The sequence below is a fragment of the Helicoverpa armigera genome, chromosome 9, assembly GCF_030705265.1.
Source record: "Helicoverpa armigera isolate CAAS_96S chromosome 9, ASM3070526v1, whole genome shotgun sequence".
NCBI classification, from domain to species: Eukaryota; Metazoa; Arthropoda; class Insecta; order Lepidoptera; family Noctuidae; genus Helicoverpa; species Helicoverpa armigera.
This window is the reverse complement of record NC_087128.1, coordinates 6,751,539-6,779,264: the sequence shown is the minus strand read 5'-3', so window position 1 is coordinate 6,779,264 and position 27,726 is coordinate 6,751,539. Positions and strand designations below refer to the sequence as shown.

At 35.0% G+C, this 27,726-nt stretch overlaps 1 protein-coding gene across 8 annotated transcripts; it reads left to right on the top strand.

The window, feature by feature from the left end:
* On the top strand, positions 1–27,602 carry LOC110369943 (TOX high mobility group box family member 3). 8 transcript variants are annotated; one of them, XM_021325595.3, is made up of 16 exons: positions 1–193; positions 985–1,163; positions 16,686–16,760; positions 19,129–19,257; positions 20,740–20,849; positions 21,695–21,733; positions 21,815–22,034; positions 22,729–22,806; positions 22,972–23,105; positions 23,222–23,357; positions 23,459–23,539; positions 24,389–24,664; positions 24,914–25,141; positions 25,355–25,660; positions 25,864–25,982; positions 26,086–27,602. In XM_021325595.3, exons 2-16 carry the CDS (start codon positions 1,098–1,100, stop codon positions 26,153–26,155), a joined length of 2,067 nt encoding a protein of 688 aa, XP_021181270.3. In that variant the 5' UTR covers positions 1–193; positions 985–1,097; the 3' UTR covers positions 26,156–27,602. The 8 variants fall into 8 exon arrangements, with proteins under 8 accessions (XP_021181270.3, XP_063892236.1, XP_063892237.1 ...); XM_064036166.1 differs by having other exon boundaries at positions 2–193; positions 24,911–25,141; XM_064036167.1 differs by having other exon boundaries at positions 2–207; positions 24,911–25,141.
* Positions 27,603–27,726: the final 124 nt, after the last annotated feature.

Below are 27,726 nucleotides of genomic sequence, written 5' to 3'. Positions count from 1 at the left end.
ACTTCTCTGTACTCGAGGAGCCCCGGTACACCTCGGTTTCCGGCGGGTGCTCCCTCGCGGATTCGCAAGTGTATCCCGCCGCGCCGGGCCCGCGTGCCGGCCACGTGGCCTTCGCTCACCTACTGGCGACACCCCGCTTTTTTTACGCGCACTCCATTGATAAAACACTTCTAATTAAGTATCGACTATTAAAGTAAATCACTTTTTGTACTTAACTGCACTTTTATCTTTAATTTATTTAATTTTAAAATTATACATAGTTAAGGTTACGTAATAATTTTAGATTATGTAATAGTGTTTTAAGTACCTACTCATTAAGTTATCGAAATCAGGAAGTAGTTTCCTTTATAGGGTTAACCTGTTACTTAAATAAACTTTTTAAAGTTTGCAGAAAATATAACGGAAAAATTTAATGTTTTCAAATATATTCCAATTAAATCATAATAATACTTTTCGTTAAGATATGCTAAAGTAGGAAATCCTTAGTGCTTCACTTCGAAACAGTTGCCGACGGCATTTCAAGTAATTTGAACATCCTAACCCATGTATCAACTGATTTAAGTGTGGTTTATAACGGACATAATTGCAAAAAAAATTGCATCATATTTTTGATAGGAGAGCAATCGTGGGTAAGTTGTCAAATGAGGAAGTAGCTAATTAAGAAGTAACATAAGTAACAGTATTTCTATACCAAATGTTAGATGCTTCTTACAATTATTAAAATAAATTAACACCATTAGATTGTATATAATAATCAATTAAGATTTCGATAAGATCATGTTATAAGATAACACTTTCTGATGGATGTATGAACGTAATCTAAAAATTGTAATTACCAAATTAAAACTTAATAATGCTATCACATAATTATAAAATTAATGCAAAGGTAATCATGACTATATCATTAAAGATCTTAATGACGTAGGAGTTTAGATCAAACGTCTACGTCATATAGATCTTACTAATAAACTAATATTATGATAGAACGTGGAAATCGACAATTATTGTGCAAGAACTGAAATCAGTTTAAACCGGTAAATGGACCGTCATAACAAGGTTTTGGATTTAGTGCCCGATTCCGCAGCCGATGAGACACTATGGAGTCAGTCCAACCTTCATCGGACGATCAAGAAAGAGCTTACAAACTCTACAGTATGTACAAGGTAAGATCCGAAAGACAAATTTTCAGATTAATTACTGAATCTTTCTCTCAAGAATGAGAGATACGAAGAATATTCCAATAGTACTGAAAGGTTAAGTATTTAATTTCGTGTTCACTCGTTTTTTTATTATGATTCCCAAAGTAATTAAGTAAAACAATCAAAAACCAACATAATTAATAGCAGCGTTTTACCTGAAATAAAACGCATATTAAATACTTACCTTATTTGAAGCTTACTAGTTTGAGATAGGCACCTACGTGTTTTCCGCTTTTATCTCCGTCCTTTTCTACCCCATATCTTGCATCTCTCTCGCACATCGACCAGTTTCACTCCCCACCAGGCAGGAGGCGACGAGTGTTCTCGGCGGCCACAGTTGGTCATTGAGTCGAAAACACCAGGCAGAAATTCAAGTGTAAGCTTCAAATAAGGTAAGTATTTAATATGCGTTTTATTTCAGGTAAAACGCTGCTATTAAATTCTTGACCGTTATTTGAAGCTTACTAGTTTGAGACGTGTTTGTTATCGCCTGGTGGAAGTGGACGCCAATGTGAGCAAAAGCACAATGAAATTGTGTATGTAAATAGGTACTTAGGTACACGAGTAATCACATCAGTAAGTATGTGTATTGCGTCCTGGAATACTAATGTAATAAAAGTTAACTGGTACTGGTACTCAGCTACATCCTGTTAGACTGGAAGCCGACCCCAACATAGTTGGGAAAGGGGCTCGGAGGATGAGTAATAAAAATTAAAAGAGAGATGCAAGAACAAAAGCAAAATTGATTTCATTTTCTAATAGTAATTAACAAAAATATTGCGATACTTCTTAATAACAATAGTAACAAAAATATAGATATTAATCAGCTGGATTAATTAAATAATCGAGATAACTTGCTACTTCTATTTAGTGGGTATCTTTCTCTTCTGTAAAAATGGGCAAATGTATTGCCTGATCGCCAATTACCCTTGGCTAATATATCGTCCAAAGGTATATTGTCAACACAGATTTTGACGCTACCGCCGAGTGGAAGCTTCCTGGGGTTGTAGTTATTCCTGCCTCTTTTAACAATGTCTTAATCCAAATAATATAATCCGCAATCATCGTTCGGGTGCCTGCCTTTGGTTGGCCTCTAACGGATATAAATAAATTTAAGGAATTAGCCGATGTCCGTCTATCTTCTAACAAGGCTTTTTTTTTTTTTAACAAGGCTTCTTTAGTCTTTCTGACCCAATACACTGGACTTAGATTTATATTTTCCTGATTATCCATCAAACAACAACCCGACTGCCCATAACTAGAACTGTCGGTCTTAGAGCCAAAGACTGGCCATAAGATTAAATTATCTTTGTTGTTTTTGAAATGTTCTGGGTCTATTGCAAGCAAGGAAAGATTATGGACTCGCCTTTCCGAAACAAGCTAGCAAAAGAAAGAGCAGCAGTGTGCCTGGAAGTTGCAAAAGGATTATTCTTGTCTACGTTTACTGCACTTAAGTAGGTTACCAATTAGTCAATATTCCAGATGGACGGCTTCCCGGGGAACAGGTTTGCTCAGCGCTATTGATTTTAAAATGTGTCCGACTAGAACGTGTGAACCTAGCTCTCCAGTGGTTTCTGCATTGCATAGTGTAGCTATATCTGACTTGTGTAATAAAATAGTATTGTATGCTAGTTTATTTACTATGTGTAAGTCCGCAAAAAAAATTGGGTAAGTATAGGTCCAAATAGGGATTCAAGGATTCATAGGATCCAATTTCATACTTTTCGCCCCAATTTAACCATCGACTCCAAGCTGATTGATAAGTCTTGCGTGTGGATTGAAGAAGACTTCAGTCGGAGAGACTCCTTGTCCCTCCCCCCCCCTCCCCATTTCCTTGACCTTGGCAGGGGGTATCCCCGTTGCTGTGTCTATCGGTTTCTGCTCGAGGTTCATCAGTGTGTAGGGTACTGCTAATGATCGGGACTTCAAATCTGCTCGCCAAAATACCTGGTGCCACCGAAGGAACTACTATGAGATTAACTCCCGTTCCTGAATTGAGATGACTGAGGACCTACGGTATAAGGTAAGGTGGCGGTAATACCCATGCTAGCGGGTAAGTCCAAACTTGAGAAAAGGGCATCGTGGAACCCCGCTTTCGGGTCCTTCAGATCTAGGGGCACGTAGTACACAACTATGTATCCCTGGGCTCGCTTCGAGGCAAATAGGTCCACTGCTGATACAAGATGCCCTCCGGTGGAGGTTTGTGTCGGGAGAGATGGTCTGCATGACTGTTGAATAGGGCTGGTATATGATTCACGACGTGATAGATTTGATACAGCTCGAGATAACTGAATACTTTGTACGTCAAGTTCGGTAGGCTCCTTGATCGGGTGCCACCTTGATTTCTTAGATATGACACTACAGTCCCATTTTGCATTGAAAAATGGCTGTTGATCTCCTTAGCAACTCGCCGTGATTATCCAGTTAATACTGCAAGCATCTCTTTCAGATCGCAGTGAAAGCCTTTTCTCTCTTGTTCCATGAACCCATTACGGGCGTTCCGTTCAGTTGTGCCCCATCCTACATCGGAGGCGTCCGTGGTTATAAGGTGACAGGGAAGTGGCGTATGAATATCCAAGGTTTGGTGGCAGCTGACCAGCCACCACTTTAGATCTGCTAAGGCATCTGCTGGTAGGTTCAACATTGCTATACTCCATTCACCGAGCCGTGAGCCCACAATGTAACCAAAGAATGACACTTTTCAAAATGGTGGGTATAACCCGACCGATGACAAAAACGTCACATTTTTATGTAAAATGTTCTTAGTATCTGTGGTCTTCAATTAAGTAGGGTTCTATGTATGACAGTCAAGACTTCTAGGTTCCTTTTACATGTAAACGATTTACTACATATTTAATTAAAATTAAGAAAACAATTTACGGCATTTATTATATTTGATTTCAAATAAGTTTGAAAAGATTGCATTGCAAGATTAGACATCGTTCTAAAATATAATTTCTAATGTTGTCAGTATATTACTTTCGTAGTTATTTTTATAAAATATGATCATTACTTCAATCGTGACTTATAAGAACCCTTTTTATGGTTTGTTCACCGTTTGGCTCACGGTTCCATGAATAGGGTAGGTATAGATTGCTGTTCAACACTGCATTGAGGAAAATGAGGAGAGTCCGGTAATGCAGTCTGCCGTATGGGACAACAAAAACTTGCGAAGTTTAAAAGTCCTATCAAGCTATGCAGGTCTTCTAAGTTTGTCGTGCTGTTTGTCACGTAGTGCGTTTTGTCATTATCTTGTTGATAATGCTTGCGATTTATTCACTTGCCATCCAAAACGTGGTGCAAATGATCCCAAAGTAGGCGAATATATCTTGGTGAGCCACCAGAAAATCGAGGTACACAATTATAAGTAACCCTTGAGTTTTCAAAGTTTGAGCCACCCAATGTGTCACTGTGGCGAAGGTCTTGGGTGCCGTGCTTAAGCCAAATGGTAGGCACGTAATCTGAAGCAGTCTTCTTCTGTATACTAGTCGAAGAACATGTCTGTGACCTTCGGCTAACGGAAGGTAGAAGTAAGCCTGGGCGAGATCCACTTGCACAGTCATTCGTCTTTCTGAAGAAACTTTAGCACGCGAAAAACATTTATTAAACTGAAGGGTTCCGTAATTATGAACTTGTTGAGAACCTTGAGATTGAGTATTGGACGGTTCTTTCCGTCGCCTTTCGGGCACAAGAAACATATTGGAAAGAAAGCTGGCAGAATTTGCAGCTATCAATAGAATTTTTTGTTTTATCATTTGGGATATGACGACATCCATCTCTTTGGACTCTCTGGTCAAATCTGGCATTATCTATCAAAGGTGGCTTTTGGCCAATGGTATCCGATACCCAGTTATTATTTTTTAACAAGAAAGGCGGAGCTCCCATTTCTTTCCATTGGTCTTGATATAATGTTAGGCAACCCGCCTCGAAAGTCATAACTTACGTGCCTTGTTGGACGCATCAAAGTCCGCCTGCGGTCCTGGACGCTTTGTTTCGTCTGTTGGACATGGTTCTTATTGTAATTTACTCGTGATGTCCCAAGGGAGCCTTTAGAGTTTTGCGTCACACGCCATTCAGCGTGAGTGTGATTACCATTTCCCTTCGAGGGAAGGTTATAATGGCGACTCTTCGAAAGTCGATCCAAATAGCCACCCTGCGAGGGTAGATTGCAATGATGGTACGACCCGCAACATGCATGATTGGTACCCTGCGAGGGTCCGTGATAATGAGCCGACCCTGCGGGGTGGCTAGTATACTACTGGTCCCTGCTTTGTAATGATGCTGCGACTCGCAAAATGCAAGATTGGTACCCTGCGCGGGTCCGTGATAATGAAACGACCCCTGTGGGGGGTGGCTAGTATACTTACTGGTCCCCACTTTGTAATGATGCTGCGTCTCGCAACATGCAAGATTGGTACCCTGCGCGGGTCCGTGAAAATGAGCCAACCCCTGCGGGGGGTGGCTAACATACTACTGGCAGTCCTAGGCGGAGCGTACCAAGTCTTTCAAGGCCGAAAAGCATCACACGCCGAGATAATGAGCCGACCCCTACGGGGGTGGCTAACAGACTTACTGGCAGTCCGAGGGGAGCGTACCAAGTCTTTCAAGGCCGAAAAGCATCACACGCCGAGATAATGAGCCGACCCTACGGGGTGGCTAACAGACTTACTGGCAGTCCGAAGGGAGCGTACCAAGTCTTTCAAGGCCGAAAACCATCACACGCCGTGATAATGAGCCGACCCCATGGGGGTGGCTAACAGACTTACTGGTAGTCCGAGGGAGCGTACCAAGTCTTTCAAGGCCGAAAAGCTTTCTTGACACCATCAGCCCTCTTCAAGTGCGGTAGTGATCAGTCCGAACTAAGGAGATGCTGGTTGGACCGCACCTCACACCATTCTTTTTTGTCAAACCGTTGAACGCCTTGCAGGATTGAACTAGGGCCACAGGTGCCTTAGGAACTTCGGGCTTGCTTTCTTTTCCATAGTCACGTGCACGGGCTGTGGTAGCTTTATTATTTACCGCATCTGTATTTGCTTTATAAGTCACTTATTCTGAAAACAAATTACTGAAAAAAAAAAAAAGTACACGGAAGAAACTCGTGACAAAAAAGGGGTAGATGTACAAAATATTAACACTTGATTTCGCAAAATCGAATATCGAACGGTAAAACCGTTAACAAATTGTATAAAATATTATAAACTCACCTGTGTTCTGCGAGAGCACTGAGTTTATTTTTCAACGAAATACTACAGCGGTTGGTTAGACCAACCTTCTCGGGCGGAAAACAAGACGCCAATGACCAACTGTGGCCGCCGAGAACACTCGTCGCCTCCTGCCTGGTGGGGAGTGAAACTGGTCGATGTGCGAGAGAGATGCAAGATATGGGGTAGAAAAGGACGGAGATAAAAGCGGAAAACACGTAGGTGCCTATCTCAAACTAGTAAGCTTCAAATAACGGTCAAGAATTTAATTTACGATTTTTTATTAATACAATCGGATATCATAAAAGTTTTTATGCCTAAAAATACAACGTAAAATAACGTTTCGTTGACGCGTGATAAACATTGTTTTGGGTCACGACTCGAATTTGATCCTCGAATCTCGTGAAATTATTTCAGCTTCCCCGAAAAGTAAAAATAAACTGGAGTAAATTGTATTGTAACATGCACGAATGAAATTACATTCTATAGTTAAAACAAGTTCAGGCTTTGAGACGAAACGTTTTAGTCGTTCAAAAATTATAGCTTTATCGATTGGTTTAATTCTTCATGTTTTTTCGCCAAGAGAAAAAGTATGCAGTCCACTATGACACTATTTCCCGAGATAGATTTCAGATCGAAACTTATAGAAGAAGAATATTTGGACACCCTTGTTATGTTGGTATTATTCCATGTACTTGTCAATCAATCTTGATCTGACTTTGCTTTCATACGCATTTCGCATTATCAAATGTGGTACATTGGACCAAGATAGCTAAAAAGGAACCAATTTGTCAGTCAACTTCTATTTGAGGAACAAATGCAGTGGTTTGACATATTTTCTATTCAAAACCTGTCAAAACGTCAAACATATGCTTTAGATCAAAGTTATCTGGGGCTCGATTCTGCTAAATTAGTTTATAAATTAATTGGATAACAATTGAATCTCAATAGCAGTTTAACCTTAGCGGGCATTCTGCTACTAATATAAGAGCAATCATATTCCAATGGCATTTCATTAGTTTGCCATTGGTCTACCATTTGATCTGTAGGGTAGTCTGCTCTACAATCATATAGTAATCGTAAATCATTTTGTAGACAATATGATTCATTATTGAATCACAGAAAAGGATAAAAACGTTTATTAAAAAAAAAAAGTAGCGGAATGCCACAAACGCTTCAATCGTAATTGAGTCGTGACTGAATCTTAGTTGGATATCAATCGTCGCTTAAGTAAAATTAGCAGAATCAAGCCGCTGGTGATTAAAAAATCAGCCCTTAATATTATGATTCCAAAGTAACCCTATTTGTCCGTTCGTCAGGCATTCACGTCAAAACAACTGAAACGATTTAAATGTTTGTTGCACAGCAAAGAAAGGATCGAGACTACTTTTTACCCAGCTGTGCAAAGTTATTTTTCCAGTGACATGGATAAACCGTGGGGAACAGTTAATATGTTATTACGTTTATACATTACTAGCTTCCGCCCGCGGCTTCGCCCGCGTAGAGTTCGGTTATATCGCGCTTCGAAGAGAATTCTTCAAAAGTCCAGGATCAAAACTATCTTATGTTCTTTCTCAAGGTCAACTTTATCTCTGTACCAAATTTTATTAAAACCAGTTCAGTGGCTTAGACTTGAAAGCGTAACAGACAGACAGACAGAGTTACTTTTCATAGAGAGATAAAGTGACAAAACGCAAGACATTTTGCAAAAGTGAAGTGGAGGAGTATGAGATGCGATATATACAGCAGGAAAAGAAGAAGAATAAAATAAAGCTTAGTTATATAATACAATATCACATGGATTTACTTACCCTCTTCGAGTCGTTAAAAGAGGGATGTCACGGAAGCATTGCTTGACGATCCTCAAAAATGACACGAAAGCCATGGCGGCTATTTCTTAAAAACTAGCGGAAAAATTCAAACCGAGGAGAAAAAGTCTGAAATTTCACGGATAACAAATCTTCATTCGTTCTCACTTAAACCAGTTAAAACCCCGTTAATATATCTACTAACCGAACCATTTTCAGTTTTCAAATCGCCGTTTTGACCAATAGACGGCCGTTTGACGGTTGATTATAGTACGTCTTACCCTTAGTGTGCTTACTAAATTGTTACAAAATAGTTAAGATACAAACATTATAAAAAAGAACCAACATACCTACAATCTACATGATATAATTTTATATTCGTCGTTTTGTTTAAGACTCTACATTGTGTATTATTAATACTACATTATCATAAAGTAAGATCTACATTCTACAGCTTCGAGTTTAAAGGTTTTTGCAGGCATACAAAAAATAAACTTGTTTTAGTTCAAGCACTTGAACATAGTACAAATGCTTGCATTACAGTTGTGAACAGATTTGATCTCAAAAAGAGCTTTCGGAATTCAGAAATACATTAATCATAATGTTCCCTCAGACATTAATAAAGATACATTTTTGATATTACACTTTAATGAATGATTAAAGTATTTATCCTGTTAACAAACCTTTACTCTTCAGGCTGAAAAATATGTAACAGCGATAAAATATTCTTTCAAATGTCTGTAATATGTCCGAAGGAGTCATGACTTAAGATGTACGAAATCACTGCGGTACCAATCAGTTACCGCAGCTACAGCTTTTCATTTAAAAAGTTTCTCGGTTGTTAACACGACTAGCTATATCAACTTTAATGAATTTAAAAATTATTTGCATTTTATACCTAAATGCTAATTTGAAAGACAAAATCAAACGACTACATCTAAAATGAACCTAGATTGTTACCCTGCAAGACTCTTCTTTTTTTTTGGAGAACCCTAAATGGTTAATTGATAATTTAACTTAAATTCACAAATTAATTATGTTTTTGGTTTTCTCTAAACAATCATGCGATTGAGCTTTCGCCAGCAGTTGCTGCCGCGTCCCATGAGAACTACTACTACTAAAAAGTAGCCTGTACTCCTCCTCAATAAATGGTCTATCTTCCTCAAAATGTATTTCTCCAATTCTTCTAGACTCTTCAGAAATTATGAAAAAAAAACAATTTTGTTTGAATGGATATATGCGGGATTTTTCAGTATCGCTAAGTAATCGAACATTCAAAGCGTCATGTGTAGCTAACCTGTATTTTTATAGCACGAGTCGAAACAGTATTTACCGGTCAAATAGAGTCGTCAATTAGATATTTCATTCAGTTATTAAGTGTAGAAATTAATTAAAAACAATGCTGATTATCTGAAAGCGAAATAAAGCTTATGTCCCTGACGACTTCACGAACTTTCTTCGTCGTAGAATTACGAATTCTTTTTTGGCAGAAACTGATGATTTTTGTGATAATTATGTGAATTAGGTATCTTGTTAGTTACCATACCTATTGTTTTCTTTCTAAATGTCATCCATTCCATCCCAATCCTCCTTTTGAACCACGTAGTATGTTCAGCCTCTTCATAATAACTTATCCAACTTTTACAACATCAATATGAAAATTTCCGGAAAATCAAGTTAAATGCTTCGATTTTCATTATATGAATATGTCGGTTCCGATTGCCATGTTGGTCTACTTAGCTGGCTCTCAATAGGATGAGCAGGATCTAAGCTAATAGGTTCCTAAGTCAGGTGTGTGCTCTTGATTTTTCCATGTGAAATTCTTGAGTAGCATTCCGGAATGTGGATTACCCGGCATTCGGCACGCCACCAAATAGCATAGGAAACGCTTATTTCGCCAGTTTAGATACCTATACCTCTGTACTATTCTTAGGGGAAATGTCCGTGATTTTATGTGTGTACGAGTAAGTAAAAGTATTGAACCTGACTTCGTTTTCCTAATGAGAAATGACATCTCTACGTTTTGATTTTAATGATCATAATGATAGTGTTTTTTTTTTCGTTATTAGAAAACGAATAGGAAAACGCAATGTTTATCCAATCCTTCTGAATAACAAAGTAAAACTTGCAATGATTAAATCTCTTAGATGATGAAAAGCATGTTGCTGTTATAACCCTACTTTGACGCTTAGCGTTTAGAATGAAAGATGTCGCTGGGCTCGCATGGTTCCGTATGCCAGAAAAAGGCGAAAAAAGCAATGTTGCTTTAGGAATAGGATGAATATAGCGCCACCGGCGTGTTGCGGCGGCTGGCGGTACTAGTCGGAGCGAGGCGCGGCGCGGCGCCCCACCGCAGCGCGCGCCACGACCGCCACGCAGTCTTCCCGCGCGGTCCGCACGTGCGTCTAGCGTGCCTTTCTATCGTGCTTCTACTAAATGTTTCCGTACGAACTCGAAATACCTCTATATTCAAGTGGAACAAATTAATATTAACAGAAATTGATTGTGTTACTTTTCGTGCAGGACCAGAGGAGTCCGATACGTCGTTCCGGTAGTTTAACTTGTACCTACTGTGTAATGAATGAATGACTTCAGTGCTCTATCAATTAAAGTTGAAATTGTATTATTTTCTATTTCCTCCGTAGATTAATTAGATCTTACATGGGACCGGAACGTATAAATTAATGTATGTTTACTAAACCGAATTCGTTTCGTTGGATGGAATATGTCTATGGCAGCTAATTAAATATTTAAATGGTGGGTACAAACTTTCTGTACATAGTTTTATAAAATCTGTAACTTATTTATAACTGTGATTGTAACTGAATTGACTTTTCAGGGCAACTATTAACGACTCGGGAGAGTTTAATTTAGCAATTTTATCGTGATGTTGTATTAATTAATGATTATTGACTAAGTTTGTCTTATTGTAGTTAGAGATAATTAAAATTGCTTCATCGGTTCGTGCGTTTCTAGTACAGACCTACATATTTAAATGATTGCGGAAGTAATTTCAAATCTGATACAATCAGACCAGCGAAGCCTGTTTTAGAGTAACCTGATTACGAAAAAGAGAGTTTGCGTACTCGCTAGAAGTGCTTCCTGGAACAATTGCTACTAGAGAAAAGATTTATATTCTCGTCTTTGATTATTTGATGACCTACATGACTATGAACTAATAATGTTACACTTTCAATTTCTTCTACCTAATTAATGGATCTAAATCCTACTGCAATATTTAGAGTTCCTACATCTTTAATTTTCATTTTATCATCGACACGTAGTGTTGTATAAATTAAGTTTTATAATGAATACATTTAAATAACTTTGTGGTATAGTGGCTCAAATAGTAATTCGTCTTAAATAACGATTCAAATTATTTATGAACAAATTCAGTGGTTGATAAATTATATTATCTGCAGCAAACTGGAGCATAGATATTGAAATAAAGATAAGATAGAGGCGTAGGGCGTTCTTAATTATCATTCCTTATTTGTTTGAATAAACATAATATGTACAGTACATAGGTACATAGGTATGTGTCGTACCTATGAACTATTTTTTTTTAGGCTTTTAGGCTTAATTTATAGTGTTCTAGTCTAGTTTCTAGTCTCAATAACAGTTCTAAAAATGAAAACGCCACTAAATAAGCAGTTTATATAATTTTATGACATACAGTTTCTTTAAGCATTAATTAGTTTTAGAAATTAATTACATAACCGGCTCTTCGGACATTTCTCTGCAATGTAATAGATATCAATTCTATGATATATTTGTAGGTTCTTTTGTATAATAATATCACTATCTTTAGGGCTCCGTACAGTTTTGAAAAAGGAAACGAAAACATAATTATCTCTTTCTTTAAAATACTGGCATCTTAAATTATTTTTATCGGTGGTTTAGTAAGATAACATTGTGTGCGGGATTAATTTATTATCACAATCATGCTTGATTAAATTTCATCCTATAAATAGGGCCGATAGCGTTCTTTTATGACTTGCATTTATTTTATTTTGACTTTTAATTACTTTCATCCGCATTCTAAGAAAACTACTTCATGCTCTACTTACTTTATCTGCTTATGAACTAAATTATAACCAGGCAATATCTTGTGTAAAAGTTATCTTTACATCAATAACATTAATTTGGTATTAGGATCCAGGCAGGTACCATTATTCGTAAAATCGACTGCGCTTGAAATTGGTCATATCCAGCAAACAGCTAGTTCTGTAACCGCGTGTACACTTCAGTGGCCGACAGATGGCGTTGTAACGTTCTTGTACAACGAATATTGTTAAATAAACGCTACGATGAAATACACGAGACATATTATCTTAGATTCAAGCTTATCAAGCGTAATTAAAATAGAAAAGCAAAAACAAACTAGCGACCTACTTTTGCGATAAATATCTGCTTACGTTATTAGTTACCATTTATAGATACAAATACATTACATTTCACACTCTAGTAATTTATTTACGATGGGGTATTTGACATATTTATAAGAGCAGAATACATTAACTAATATATTTTTACGGAGGTTATTTAGGTTGGAGGTACACATTTTATTATTATATATATGTTTCTTGGAGTACATTCAAACCTAGAAACATATACGTATGTATTATAAATCTAGAAATAGAAACATGTTTCAATCGATTTTTTAATTAACATCTGAAACATAAATTGAGTATTTTAGGTGTTGCATCCCTAATTTTCGTGCATAAATAAAAGCTTATACTAGGGATAACTAAAAATATGATCTCAAAATCTGCAGTTTTTTTTTTTTAATCGCGATAAAATTGTACGATATATCTTAGTAGCAATCTGTATTTAAAATCTTGATTCCTCTACAACGAGAAAATAACTCTATTTGGTGGTCAATTTTTCCTCAATGCTTGCTTACTCACTTTTAGCGAGTAAATATGTTAGTAGCCATTGGAAAACATGAAAAGTAAGTCAATATAATTAGCAGATTCCAACAGTTTACAGCTGCGACATCGACATACAATTCGAAAATAAGAACAAAAGGTGCCAGCAATAAGCTATAAACACTCGGTATTAGTTCAACTATAATGTATGTTTAAATAAATAAATAATATTATAATTTAAACTAATAGGCGTTCTAAAAAATAGATAAGGTTATAGCCCCGTGGGTTATAACTTTTTACAACAAAAAAAAACAATCTAAAGCTCAGTTCATTTTTTCATAATAACCGGTCACGTTTTTTTATGATTAATAGCAGACGAGGTTTGAGAACTCGTTTCGATATATTTATAGGAAAACAATACTTGATAAAATAAAAGAGTATCGAGTTGAGCCCTAAAATAAGAGCAATGAACGGCGATGGCGAAACCTTATGAAGGCATCGTCAGCGAGTCAAATAACGGCAAATTGCGGCCGGTGATAAATAAAATAGTTTAAGAATGTCAGGAATTTTGAGGCATATGGTATTCAAAATAGCGATAGGAATGCGCATATATTCATAAAAGATGTTTTAGATAACATAAATGGATACGGCATAGTTTAAAATTTTACAAAACCGAGTATTATACACTATTTATGACCTACAAAAAAAATATTCACCTCATCTTAATATTAAGATGTGTGTCCCCCACAAATTGTAAGTTATGAAGAGAGTTCTGTTCCAATTGTAATAACATCAATTGATTTAACGCTATTTTAGTGGAAGGAACAAAACGAGGTCACTGACCGGCAATTACGTCCTCCTAGAGACTCGTCCATTCCACGGCAGTAATGTATTCAAATCTTATTTTATAATTTTACTTTTGAAATTCTAGTAAAGCACATTCTTCTGGAATTTTTACAAGTAAAAATAAAATATCTACGATGTCAAGTGAACATGTTTTACTACAGTTGTACCTACCTATTTTTTTTTTTTTTTATATTGAATGTATTTGAATCTTGCATGTCTTGCAAGTTATGAAATACTTAAAACAAATATACTTCATACTTTCCGAACTGTATTAACTTCTTACCTACTTTTAAAACTTTCTACTTTCCACGCTCTAAAAACATATTAGAAACATCGTATCGTTATGGATGCCACATTATTATCGACCATCACAAAGATTTATCAGTTTTAAAATTGATTTTTAATATGTATTTATGATTTTTCTTTAGCCGGTTAATTAAAATAAAATAATTATATTGTTGGTATAAGCTTTTAATTAAGTTTTCGAATGCAATACTTACATTTAGTTTTGTTTCATCCCTAGGTTATTTGTTGCATTGTGGCCAGATAACGTTTTTATTAAGCTATTATTAATGCTAACAACAAAGTTGTTACAAAATCGATTCGTACAGAAAGCAATTATCGGCGTGTCCTTTCACTTACTTGTTGATAGTGGTGTGTGTATAAAGGCCCAATGGGACAGCAGCCGGTGTGCTTCAGAAACCGGTCCCAGGCATGAGACCGACTTGTGGCTCAAGGTACTATTACAATGTTGATCAATCGCATTTTGGAACAACGATTAAAACAGTTCTCATTTTAAGAATAGCTACCTATTAGAAAGAGATTCCAATGTCTACAAATAAATTCCTTTGACTGAAATGATTTATTATATGTGTATAGCCGGAAACCGGTATTTTAATCTTAGTATTACTCGTAGATTATGCACAGTAAATCAATTATATTTTGAAATATATTATAATTGATTAAAAATGGAAATATCATAAAGGATTAAAAATATTTTTAAAGACGCGAATCTGACTTCCACTACACCAAAACGGTTAATGGTTAATCTAGTTGACTAAAGCAGAAAAGCCATCGAACTCAAAAAAGTCTGTTGGCTAAACTTTTAACGAATCAACTATGTAAATTGATTTCAGGTAAGAACAGAACCCAAATTTAAAGAAAATCACAAATTATGCCTTAATTGATGTGGGAAATATCGCCAGGCTTTGCTTCAGTGCCATTTCTGACTGCTATATGTTAACAACTCTCACTATGTTACATTATTTTATTGATAGATACCGAAGCACATTTTCATTACTATCATCACTAAGCCCCCAAGTACACAAGCTGTTTAGTTTAAACTATGCGCTGTGAATGAACGTACAACTAATACGTAGACGACGCGTAGTCACTGTGTAGCCATTGCGCAGTAGGTCCGAAGCCGCCGCGTAGTCGTTGCGTAGCCGCAACGTAGTAGCTGCGTAGCCGCCTCGTAGTCGGTTCGTAGCCGCTGCGTAGTCGTTGCGTAGCCGCAACGTAGTAGCTGCGTAGTCGTTGCGTAGTCGCCGCGTAGTCGTTGCGTAGCTGCCGCGCAGTAGATGCGTAGGTACAGCAGAGTAGCTGCATAGCCAACTTAACTTACCCGTTAACGTTGGATCTATTCAAAATATCTCAGTGTTGCTAAATTGATCGAAAAAAATACATGAACTAATTAGGTATGAGATACTGTTTTGTTATAAGGAATTATAAAATCAACTTATTCGTACTGAGCCATAGACCATTTTGTCAACACCACTTGACGTGACATCTTTCGCTAAACACAATATTTAACATTATATTCATACAATAAAGAAATACTTAATGAGTTAAAGAAATGCTTAAAAAATATAAATAATTAATACACAAACGAATGCTTTAAGACAGAGAATGGCATTTGTGTGCGCAACTCTCGCCATTCAATATCGCAATATTAAGAAATAGTAACTGGATCAAGAATTGGCGCACCGACTCGCAATAACTAATACCAAATAAATATTATTAACAAGTACTAGTTTTTGAACTGAAAACCTTTCGATATAAACCTTTCGATATTGGAATAATAAGGCTACAATAGCTATTCAAAACGTAACCATGCTTTACAATGTTCTTATTTTCTTAGTAATCGAGATGAACGAGGAGGAATTTTAACTGAGCTACACCACAATCTAAGCTTAGAATAATTTACTTTCCCGAACCCATACAGATTATAATCAACAATTTACCCAATAGGGGCCGCAGGAAACTTAATTTTGTGTAAAAAGTAAAAAGCCAAAAAATTGATCGTAACTATCATGTTGGGAAGCTAACGAGGTTGTGTACCACGGTTATTGGTATTATACTTGTGATCGCGAAATTGTACCAACCCGCCCCGCTCATCATAGCACAGGAAACATCTCCACAAGCCACGTCTAACAACATACTTGCCTATTATAATTACGATAAATTATTATTGCGGGTTAGCAAGACCTGCCACAGCTTTTAACTCTCCGAAGTACTTAAATAACATCATCAGATTACGGACTCTTTAGGAACGTTATTTGAATATTTTGTACTGAATAATATTTAAGAACAAATTTTATTCTCGATCAATATTGAGCTTGTAATGAGAATGAGAATGACAATTCGTAATTATAATATAAAGTATAAAATAGTCGCAGCCATCCTAGTGGTAAAAGTGGATAGGTAAAACTAATATTATTTTTTGAATGATTACTACATGTGTATATTCTATTGTTTCAGAGACCAGAAAACCTCGAATCTCCGCTGCTTGTTCCTCGCGACACAAAGAACAGCGTATACATTATGAATGATCAGGTTAGTTTCTTATTTATATCATCGGGGTTATTGGCAATGTGTACAGGGAAAGTGGATAATATACAAATATAGGATCTATTTGTAATTGATTATTTAGACCGAATAAAGTTATTACCTGTCAGAGCAGTCGTAAGAATCGACTTAACAAATAGATGACTTAACTAGTACCTAATTCAGTTTATCTAACCTGAGAGATAAAACAAAAACTACTGTTACGATTTTTATCTAATTTTTACCATTAGGAAGAGAGATTCATGAAGTACATTTTTGTATGAAAAGTACACTCTTGCGAAGCCGCGACGGATTCCTAATAACTAATAAGTCATATTCGGTACGTGAAGTACTGCCAAGGAGCACGTGTTAATTTTTGACACATACAAATTTAAGATCCATTACTATATTGGCAGCCAATCTATATCTATACATATAATAAAATGATAGGAAAGTCAAAACTGTACATTGAATATTTTTTAAAAAGAATACTTGGGGGGTGATCCATAAATCGATTCTGAACCCAAATATGTAGTTTTTAGAATTTTTGTCTGTATGTCCGTTTATCTGTTTGTCTGTATGTTTGTCCCGGATAAACTCAAAAAGTACTGCATGGATTTAAATCAAATTTTGCATGACTATTACCTGGGGGCCGGTTCAACACATAGGCTATATATTATCACGCTATCACCTTTGGGGGTCGAGCAATGAATGATTAAATAAATGAAATTGGAAATTCTATATTGCTCACGCAGACGAAGTCGCGGGCAACAGCTAGTAATAATATAAAACTAAAATGCCTGGCCTGGAACTTAAAGATACAACACAACAAGACACGACGACAAGAGAATACCATACAATGGTACAATTATACTGAGAGCTTTTTATAGTCATTAACATTGTATGGAAACTTCTTATTGCCATCTGTTATTCTCAGATACTTTCTTATAATGTATTGTAGTAGTACAAGTATTTAATACAAGATCGTCGTTTGTCAAACGTTTATTAGAAACAATTTGTTCACAATTTTATGCATTTGTGTAGCTAGAAGGTAACAAAAAGCAGTTCAATAGTAGTAAATAAATACTCGTAGTTACTATTTATATTACGGCAGATTTTTATGCGTATGTGAGAGTTGCTTCAGACCGGTAGATTAGTAAACGAACTTCTCTCCTTACCTTACACAAATAAAGTACAGCTTAAAATAAAGCTTTAATTAATAAAGTACAATTTACGTAGTTTTTTAGGTGATTTTTATTTTTAAACTGAGTTTTGATCTTAAGTTTAACCCGTACCCTGGAACACCAAGAGTTTATAAGTATACGTCTTCTATTTTCCATAGATTCTACTAACACCAAACTGAAGCATTTACACTAGTTATTTAGGAATTCCGGGTTCTAAATTCGAGACCAAAAGATAGGTTACCTATTCTTGAATCGATGATGCTAGGACCTGTAGGAGTCGTAGAAAGGATAAGCTACGAGGTTTTTTATTGTGAAAGTCGCATTTTGGAAGCTTTTTTCGTCCAAAGTTACGTTACACATGACAGGCTATAAAATGTCCTGTCTTGTTAACTTGTGAATTAGGTAATTAGTAAACTGATAGCTCTTATGAATAGGTGCCTACCTATTTCGATATTCAGTCACAAACCGTCCGGCAGACAGACAGCCCTAAACGCTTACGAAGGTAAAGCAATAACGTTTTATTCGTTTTGGAAACAGCCATAAAGTTTGCAAATATTTCAAGGACAGGTGTAGGGAACCCTTGTCACGCAGTTTGTCAATTTCTTGCCCGTTTTGCTTCAAGGTAGGTTTTAATAATACCTATAGATTTATCAATATTCATGAATGATTATATTCTTATGCTTTCGACACCAAAATAAGTAATCGTAATAAAAAAAAAGTCCAATTTAAAACTGTTTTTGATACACGCTGTCTTGGACTCTATGTCGTAACGAGTTCCAGTCTGAATGGAATATGAATTGGGAGATATTTTACGTGGAGCAACTGCCTGCTCTAGAACCTCCACATCTCTGATTAGAACTCTACTTAGAAGATAATTCTAATAAATAACTTGATAATAAATCCAAAATTGAAAAAACTTAAATGAACTTGTCACATCGATGATTAAGTAATTAAGATAGTCATTAAGTAGACAGGTAGGTACCTACATAGTAACCAAGCTGCTTATATCGTACAGTGTTCACATCGTTTTAACAAAGCTCTTTAATTCTTGGCCATACATATCTGACTGTGATAAAATTATAAGATAGGTACCCCACTGAGAATTATATTGAAATGTTTATTTATTCATTTGCATCACTTTAATTACAGCGACTTTTTTTAACAAATTCATGAATGTTTGCTTATTGTTTCAGACATTTCACACACCATCTTTTGGCGACGAAGAGTTTGACATTCCACTAATTCACGGACAGCATGCCACAAACGCTGGCGTGCAAAACTCGCACATACAGTATACGCAACTGCACCATTCAGCTCCTCAGGTTAGTGACGTGCAATTAACGAATATATGATATAGGATCTATCTGTCCTGTAGAGAATCACCTCCTCTACACTGTGAGGTAATCTCTTTGAACAGGGGTTAGCATAGCCTGACAATGGTTAGGATGCATACCATCTTTTAATTAACTTACTCTTTTAATGTTCTATCTATACTATTATACCTTTGTTCGAAATGCCTCCCTATAGCTGGAACAGACTGGGATAGGTTTAAATTATACAAAAAAAAAATAAAAATACTGTGAGCATGTACCTAGTCAGATGAAAGTAACTGACAGTCATGCCTACGTATTGATATGACTCAATTACTTAGTAAATAGGTATCTATAAATCAAAATGTAAAAATTAAGAGGAACATAGGTGAACACATAATAAATAAACATTATAGAGCTTGGAACCTACTAGTTACGCAACGTTTGATAGCTGTCCTACTTTTTAGATTGGTTTTTATTGAAATTGAATTGCCCGTCGTAGGGTAGTAGATACTCTATACTTCATATTAGTAGAGATAATTTACTAAAATTCACTTGAAAATACGTAAATTCAACGAAACTTCACATGGAAACTATGATAAAAAATACGCTCTACAAGTTTGTTTAGTTAAGAGTAATTAAATATTTGAATAAAGGCAACATTTATAATAACATAACATTATTAATTGAGGTACCTAGACATCTTATTATTTGAGGTCATCAACACCAAAGTATGTTGTTTACCCAGATTTTACCTGCATAACTGACTTGGCAATAAAAAGGTAAAAAGCAGACATAGGCCCGGTTGCACTGGTTACTGAAAAAGTGTCAGTTAGTTATCTCATAGTTAATGTTATATGCCAGATAAGTGCGCTAGATATTGTTATCCAAAACCTGCGAAAACAAAAATTGTAGTTTATCTGACGGACAAGCTCCTGATACGATATCAGAGATTTTATCAGTAACCGGTGAAACTGGCACAAATACATTATGTGAATTGTGGATTGGCACTGTAAACGGATTCACTAAAGTCCGGATCTATCCCAGTCTGGTTCCGATTTTTGGCACATCACTAGTGAAATGAACGAATGAATTGAAGTTTGTTTCAATTCGTTTGACAATTCACTTGCTTGGCTTTTGACTTTGATTGACAGAAAATGCCTGTTTTTTATGGATCCACTTGTTGAAGTTGAAACAATAATTTTGTTGTTCTATTGCTTTAAAATTCATTTTCTTTCGTTGCGGTTCTTTTCTATTCTCTGCTTTCAATTAAACTCAATATACTTTCCTGTGTTATTCATCATACCTAATTATAAACTTCTCTTAGTTTTATCTAAGAAATAATTCTACTTGCCTGTCGTTCCAATACATTATCTTTGTATTATTTCACGACTATTTGGATATTATAAGGCAAACAATAAACCCGTGTGTTTTCTTCGTACAAAAGAACATAAATAAAATGCTAAAAATGGTAAAATCTATTGTTTACCTTAGGTTGGTATGATGAACCCGGCACAAGATGGCCTAGCACCACCCGGCGGAGCTCCCTCGTATCAACAGCCGCTATATTTACAAGAGCCGCATACTCCAGTCACGTCACATAGGTAAGTATTTTATTTTCCTTCATGTTAGAGGTTATGTATCATACATGAAGTAAACTTTGAAGCATTCTCATAAAATTAGGTCAATGTGCTTAATTGGAACAAAAAATAGAATAGAAAAACAAAAAATCACATCATTTTGGTTACCTATATATAAAGAAGAAGCAGAAAAGTAAAATTATAACATTGAAGTGTAACACAGTCAAGCAGTTTAGACTTGTTCTAATTATAACTAAATAATTACTACTTTAAGCTCCAAGGTCACATAATACCATGCACGGTGATTGCCATTATCGCCATTCTGATCTGGGATTTAAAGAAATCATAGGTAAGAGGCAGTCCATAAAATATTTACTGATAAATTGGCATTTTGGACAATTAGACCTCTGAATAAAAAGCAATATTATCCTTATTGCTATATATTTAATAAGTATATTATTTTAACTATATTTACACCAATATAATATATGTATTGGTATACACAGTAAAAATTATCAACAACGTGTGTAGAGGAAGAAATAATAACATTAAAAATGCATTCAGTATTCTCTTTCTTTTCATGTTCTATAAAAACTGTTGTAAATACTTCCCTATATATAACAAAATCTAGGAAATTAGCCATTTTAATTGAATTGAGCACACAGATTGGTAGGTATGTGATAGAATATTTACTTGATAGTTATTTAAAATCGATTACAGGTAATTTTGACTTATTTGAAATTAACAGTATGTGTCTCAAAAAAAATGTTATATTATTCCTATATGTACAATAGTTCATTATATTATCTTATTAACATAAAAAATACATATTTATTGGGTACCTACACTGTTTTTTCTTTAATTCCCAGATCTGCATGGAAACACACAGACAATGTCATGATTAAAATGTAAGTTTACAGACATAAATACTAAAATCACTGTTAATTATTCAGACTAAAATGTATAGTAATAAGGCACTTTATTTGCAGTGGGGCAGGAGCACCGGCTGGTAACTACATGATACAGCAGCAACCAGGAGGTCAGCAGAGGCTACTGATGCTACAACCTACTCAAGTCATGAGTGGCCCACCGACTCCCAGCACGCCCACACAGCCATCAGCCCCAGTGTATGGCTCACCCCAGAGAGCCTCACCCCCAGGCACTACAAGTGATGATTCTGATGATAGTGTACCTTCACACCATTCACAGGTAACATTACCTTTATATTTTAACATTTTTACCATTTTTTCTGTAATTGATGCTAGATAATGCAAGTAAAATTGCTTTGACAATAAATATAAGATAACTTGAAAAGTAACCAACCAATTGTTAAAGAATTGTTTGTATATAAAAAGCTTATACAATTACTTAAACCATCCATCAAAATATAACAATTATAACAACTATTGGTTGATTATGTACTCAGTAGATTTGTGCACTTATTAGCTTTTTTGTATCATCCATACAGCTGCTACTATTCTTTTACTAGCTTATATGGCATGTGTTATTAATTTTTGTCTTTATTTATTGCAAAACAGTTTCTATGGGTTGTCCTTAAATAATTTTCATTTCATATTAATCAAAAATTTTAATAATAGTAAAATCATATTAACTGGGAAAAATACAAATTACATTATAGAAACAAATCTCAAACCATATTTTGCAATCAAAGTGAAATAAAACATGGCCTTCAAAATATATTGTCTACAAACAATGAAACATTACATACACATTTCTTGTTAACTCACATGAGTATTCCTGTAGTGGACATAAGTAGTGTAATGTATTTCACAGAAATATAGTTCATTGGCATACTTTTTTTTTATTTGTAGTTAAAATGTAAACAAATCAAACAGTAGTCATAATAGTGTAAAATTCTAATGAATTGGTTGTTTGTTGGTAGTTGCCTGGTGATGCGGAAAGCCTTCTGCCTATCCATTATTGCTCAGCGAGCCGGCAGCAACAAACTACGCTTCATCAGGTATAGGCAAATTTTATCGCTTTACATAACCTACATATCTTTAGGAACATACTCGCACTTCTGTTACCTACATAATATTTATGTTGCCAATGAACTGTATTTTTAGAATCCTATAAACTTATTACACACATGTTCACATAAATCTAATTCAAACTGTTGTTATAGATGGGTGTTGGAAATATGGCTGTTAAACGATCATCTCCAGAACCTATGGACAATGGTTTGAATCGTGGCCAAATGCAAAAGAAACCTAAGGTTCAGAAAAAGAAGAAAAAACGGGATCCAAATGAACCTCAAAAGTAAGTTTGCTTTTATAAGTCTTTTGCTACCTGCTCTTATCTTAATAAAACATTATTAGCTAAATACAAAATCTCCAAAATATGCTTTCTTGTATTAAACTAAGTGTAACTTACAGGCCTGTATCAGCATATGCACTGTTCTTCCGGGACACTCAAGCTGCAATTAAAGGACAAAACCCCAACGCCAGCTTTGGAGAAGTTTCTAAAATTGTAGCGTCCATGTGGGATGGATTAGACTCTGAGCACAAAAGTGTAAGTGTTCTATAAACAATAAATATTTTACTGCACAAGAAGTGAAGTATAGGTAAAATAACGACATTTATATGACTGTAATAACAAATATTTTATTACAGGTTTATAAACAAAAAACTGAAGTAGCCAAGAAGGAATATTTGAAAGCACTAGCTGCCTACAGAGCTAGCCTAGTATCGAAGGTATTATTTTTAATTTAATAATATTGTAATTTACAGAATTCTATATTTCACCATCAAATACCAGGATAATATTGATACTCATATCCAGGATATGAGAAGAGTTTAGAATCGAAACAGTATTATAAAGCCACTCTTACCGTCGCGTTCGCTATGTAAAATGTTTTGGATGGAAATTCAATAAAATCACTTTATATGAGTACATAAATCAAAATGCCATATATATACGATCTCAGTACCCAAAATTCTTACGAGTAACGCCATCTGTAATCGTATATTGTGACCATACGTGCGCTTATTTTGCAAGTAGATGGCGCTGCTTGCGGTTGTTAAAAGTTTATTCATCGTTTGACAGTTCGTTTGCTGTGAGCTTTTGGTTAGCTTTTTGTAAAATAAATTAGTATTTACGGTTATAAAACTCTTCTAATTTATCTTATATTAATGAAAACAACAATAGACTAATGTCTCATCATTTTAATTCAAACTTGGTAAGACAATGACGCTACTATTACAAACGAAGCTTATTCATTTTGAGGTTAGGAACTTATGCGGAGAGCTTATTTGTACACAAAGAATTTGCAACAAATTATTGTTCTTTTAAATAATTTGGTTATTATGTCATTTGCTGAAAATAAATAGTATATTTTTTGATTTTCATAAGCAAACGCGAACATTTCCGTAAACATTTGTGAGCTATTAGAAAGATAGGTTTAATTATTTACAAAACAGTGTTGTGAAGGTTTTGAAGGTATTTAAAGATTTTTAAATGTGTCGTAATAAATATTCGGTTTATTACTGTATTGTACTCATAGATATAAAACTTTTGTGTTATTATCAATTTAATCTTTTTAGGGAGGAGAACAGGAGAGTCAACCAATGTATAATCACACCAATAGTGCCAATCCCACTTATGGTAATTATTACCAGGGGCAATCATATGGCAATGGCCATTCACCTCAAGGTTATGTGCCAAACCCCACGCCACAGAGTTACTCTCCTCAGAATTACTCGGGAAACCAGAATCAAGCTCCTTACCCAGCTCAGACGCAACAGGGGTACCCACCAAACCCTCAACAGTCTCCTCAGAACTATCAAGGCAATATGACTATTGCACCTCAACCATACCAGGTAACAATATTTAGTGCAAAATGTGGAACTTACCTTCAAACAATAACTTTACAATGTTTGAAGGTCAAGTTGCATTTACATACTAGTTTACTTATGTGCATACAATTTAAGTTTTTTTCAGTAAGTGTAGTCAATGCTTTTTAATATTTTTATCTCATTGCAAATTGTTTAAATAGACAACAATATTTGAATTTGTAAATATTTTCTATTAAAAAAGGACTATTGTTAACATGACATTTCTTTTAGCAGGGTGTTCCGGGTCAGTCCCCACAGGGCTACCAAGTCAACCCGTCATCTTCGCCTCAAGGTTGCCAGCCTAATCTTGCCCAATCGCCAAGGAACTACCAACCTACACAGTCCCCTACTAACTATCCGGCTAACTCTGCATTATCACCTCCTGGATATAGACAAGTGCAGTCTCAATCTCCTCCTATGGGTTCAGTTCATGCTGCTATGCAATACCATCATTCTCAACAGGTATGTAAACATACTTCAATAGGTATATGTAATAATTAGTGGTTGTTCTTCTCTATTCTAAAACCAAAAACTGATATTTTAGGGCACTATTTTACATTACTCTATCAACTTAAATGGTATTTTCATAATTCTATATCTCTTTATCTGTTTTTTAATAAAAACGTAAAACGTAGCAATTAGGCTGCCAGTTAATTAAATTCAACTATATTTTAGCACATGCAGCAAACCCACCAGCAAATGCAGCAGGCACATCAAGTTCAGCAATACCAACAACAGCATCAGCAACAACAACAACTTCATCAGCAGCAGCAACAACAGCAGCAGCAGCAACAACAGCAGCAGCAGCAACAACAACAACAGCAGCAGCAGCAGCAACAACAACAGCAGCAGCAGCAGCAACAACAATCACAGCAACAGCAATCGCAGCAACCATCTCAACAACAGAATCAAATTCCAAAAACTGAGCCACAATCACCTAACAGTAATGGGAACTCAGGAGTCCCACAACAAACTACTGATGTAAATAACTTTGTTAACCTATGTCCATGTTTAAAATGTTAATGTTATTAGGTAGACCCATAGCTAATTACAAAATGCTTTCCAACAATACATATGAATCTTCAAGGCCTGGCGTTCTCTTAAAACAATCTCAGTTTATCTCATTAATACTCTAAAAAGGAATACCATATTCACAATGAATTAACAAGAGTATGTCCTTACAGCAAAATGAAAACCGAAGTACACCATCGTGCATCAGACAGGGTTGCACAAACCCAGCTATTGCTAACAGTGAATGGGAGGATGAATACTGCTCTAATGAGTGTGTTGTTAGCCACTGCAGGTAATTTAAATGTTATATATTGCAAAGGAAATAAATTATCAAATAAACAACAACACCCAAGAAAAAGTGTATATTTTACAATATTATTCTTTAATTATTCCAGAGACGTCTTCAGTTCGTGGGTGGCGTCCAATAACAGTAATCAAATTCAAAACTTCTCAGCTGTTAAATAAACGACGTAATTACATAGGTACATATCAAATTTAATAAATCCATTCTTGTATGAACTTCCAATAAATCTTACTCCATAAGAATCCTGAATTTGTTGTTTAAGCATATTATTAGTTTTATATTTTTGTGATACAATCTAAGATCCATTTATTATTGGTTATAGTTGTAACATAATTCATTTGAAGCAGTTTTGTTGAAGTTATATTTGTAATTTTGTTCTATTTTTTTTATTTTTTCTGTGTGCTGCATAGTATGATCATCTGCGTGACGCTATTATTTAAATATGGATATTAATTTTCATATGGTGTATCTGGAATGCAAGCAGCTAATTAAATTAATTAATGAATATAGGGAATATTTAATAATTTATGAGTACATTTTTGGTAGCACTGGAAGGCAGTACTGTGTTGAATTAACCATAAAAACTATTAATATATCCCACCTTACTAAAATTTAACTCTTCATAGACACATTCTCGTTAAGAATCTCGTCATATGATTATTATATTACTTTAACAAAGTACTGCCGTGAATTCAAAGGCACATGTAGGAAAGTGTAAAATATTTTTTTAAACTACTGGTATTATCCGAAATATTCATATAAAGGACTGTTAGATAAGACTTTGTTTCGTAAATAATACTCTTACATATAAATAGATTGATATGTGAATTGAATGCAATAACGGTCATTGATGAGTGCTAAAGAATACTTCCAATAATTTCATACTTATTCTAAAATATTAGTGTAATTTAAATAAATCGCTCTAAAAGGCGATGCATTTTTATTATATAAATTTGTTAATTTTCAGTATTGTTGATGCTAAATTATTATTTTTAAAATATAGCATTTATTCTTCTTGTAAAATGTTTAATGACAATTGTCACACTAATATTCGTCGTTGAGGCTATAGAGCAGACGCCGATTTAGTTTTGGAAATTAGCACCTAATATGGTATAGGTGACATTATAATGTTAATGTGACGATAAATTTTACGATCGTATCGTATTTTTCGTAATGTTAGTGAATACATTATGGTTATTATTAGCAAGGTACATTCAATTCTTTATGGCATTGTAAATTTCTAACTATGAATAATATTAATAGCAATATCTACCCATTTCTCTAGGAGTTGCGTTTAGTATTATAGGATTTAGCTGGACCAAAATTTTCTTTATATTCAAAGCGATGATAATATTTTAAGATAAAATATGTTTTATTGTATGTCCAATACCTTATGATATAGTGATGTAATTGTAAATAAACACTCGCAATAATAGACGTAGACGTAGAGACTACATAAGGCATATTTCTTTTTATTTCATGTTATTTATTTAGTAGTCTCAATAGAACTACCTTATTTAGATAAAAGTTATATTAAAAGAATGTAAGATATAACAATGTATAAATTGTAATTAGAAAAGTGATTCCATTAAATTTCTTAAACAGCAAGTATTGTATTAATTTTCCCCATGTAGGTATCTCTTGAAAGAATCTTTAATATTATAATGTTGAAAAATTTGCTCAGCCCAGGAACTATTGGCCTATGTATCGAGGAAGGCTTTAGGTATTTTAT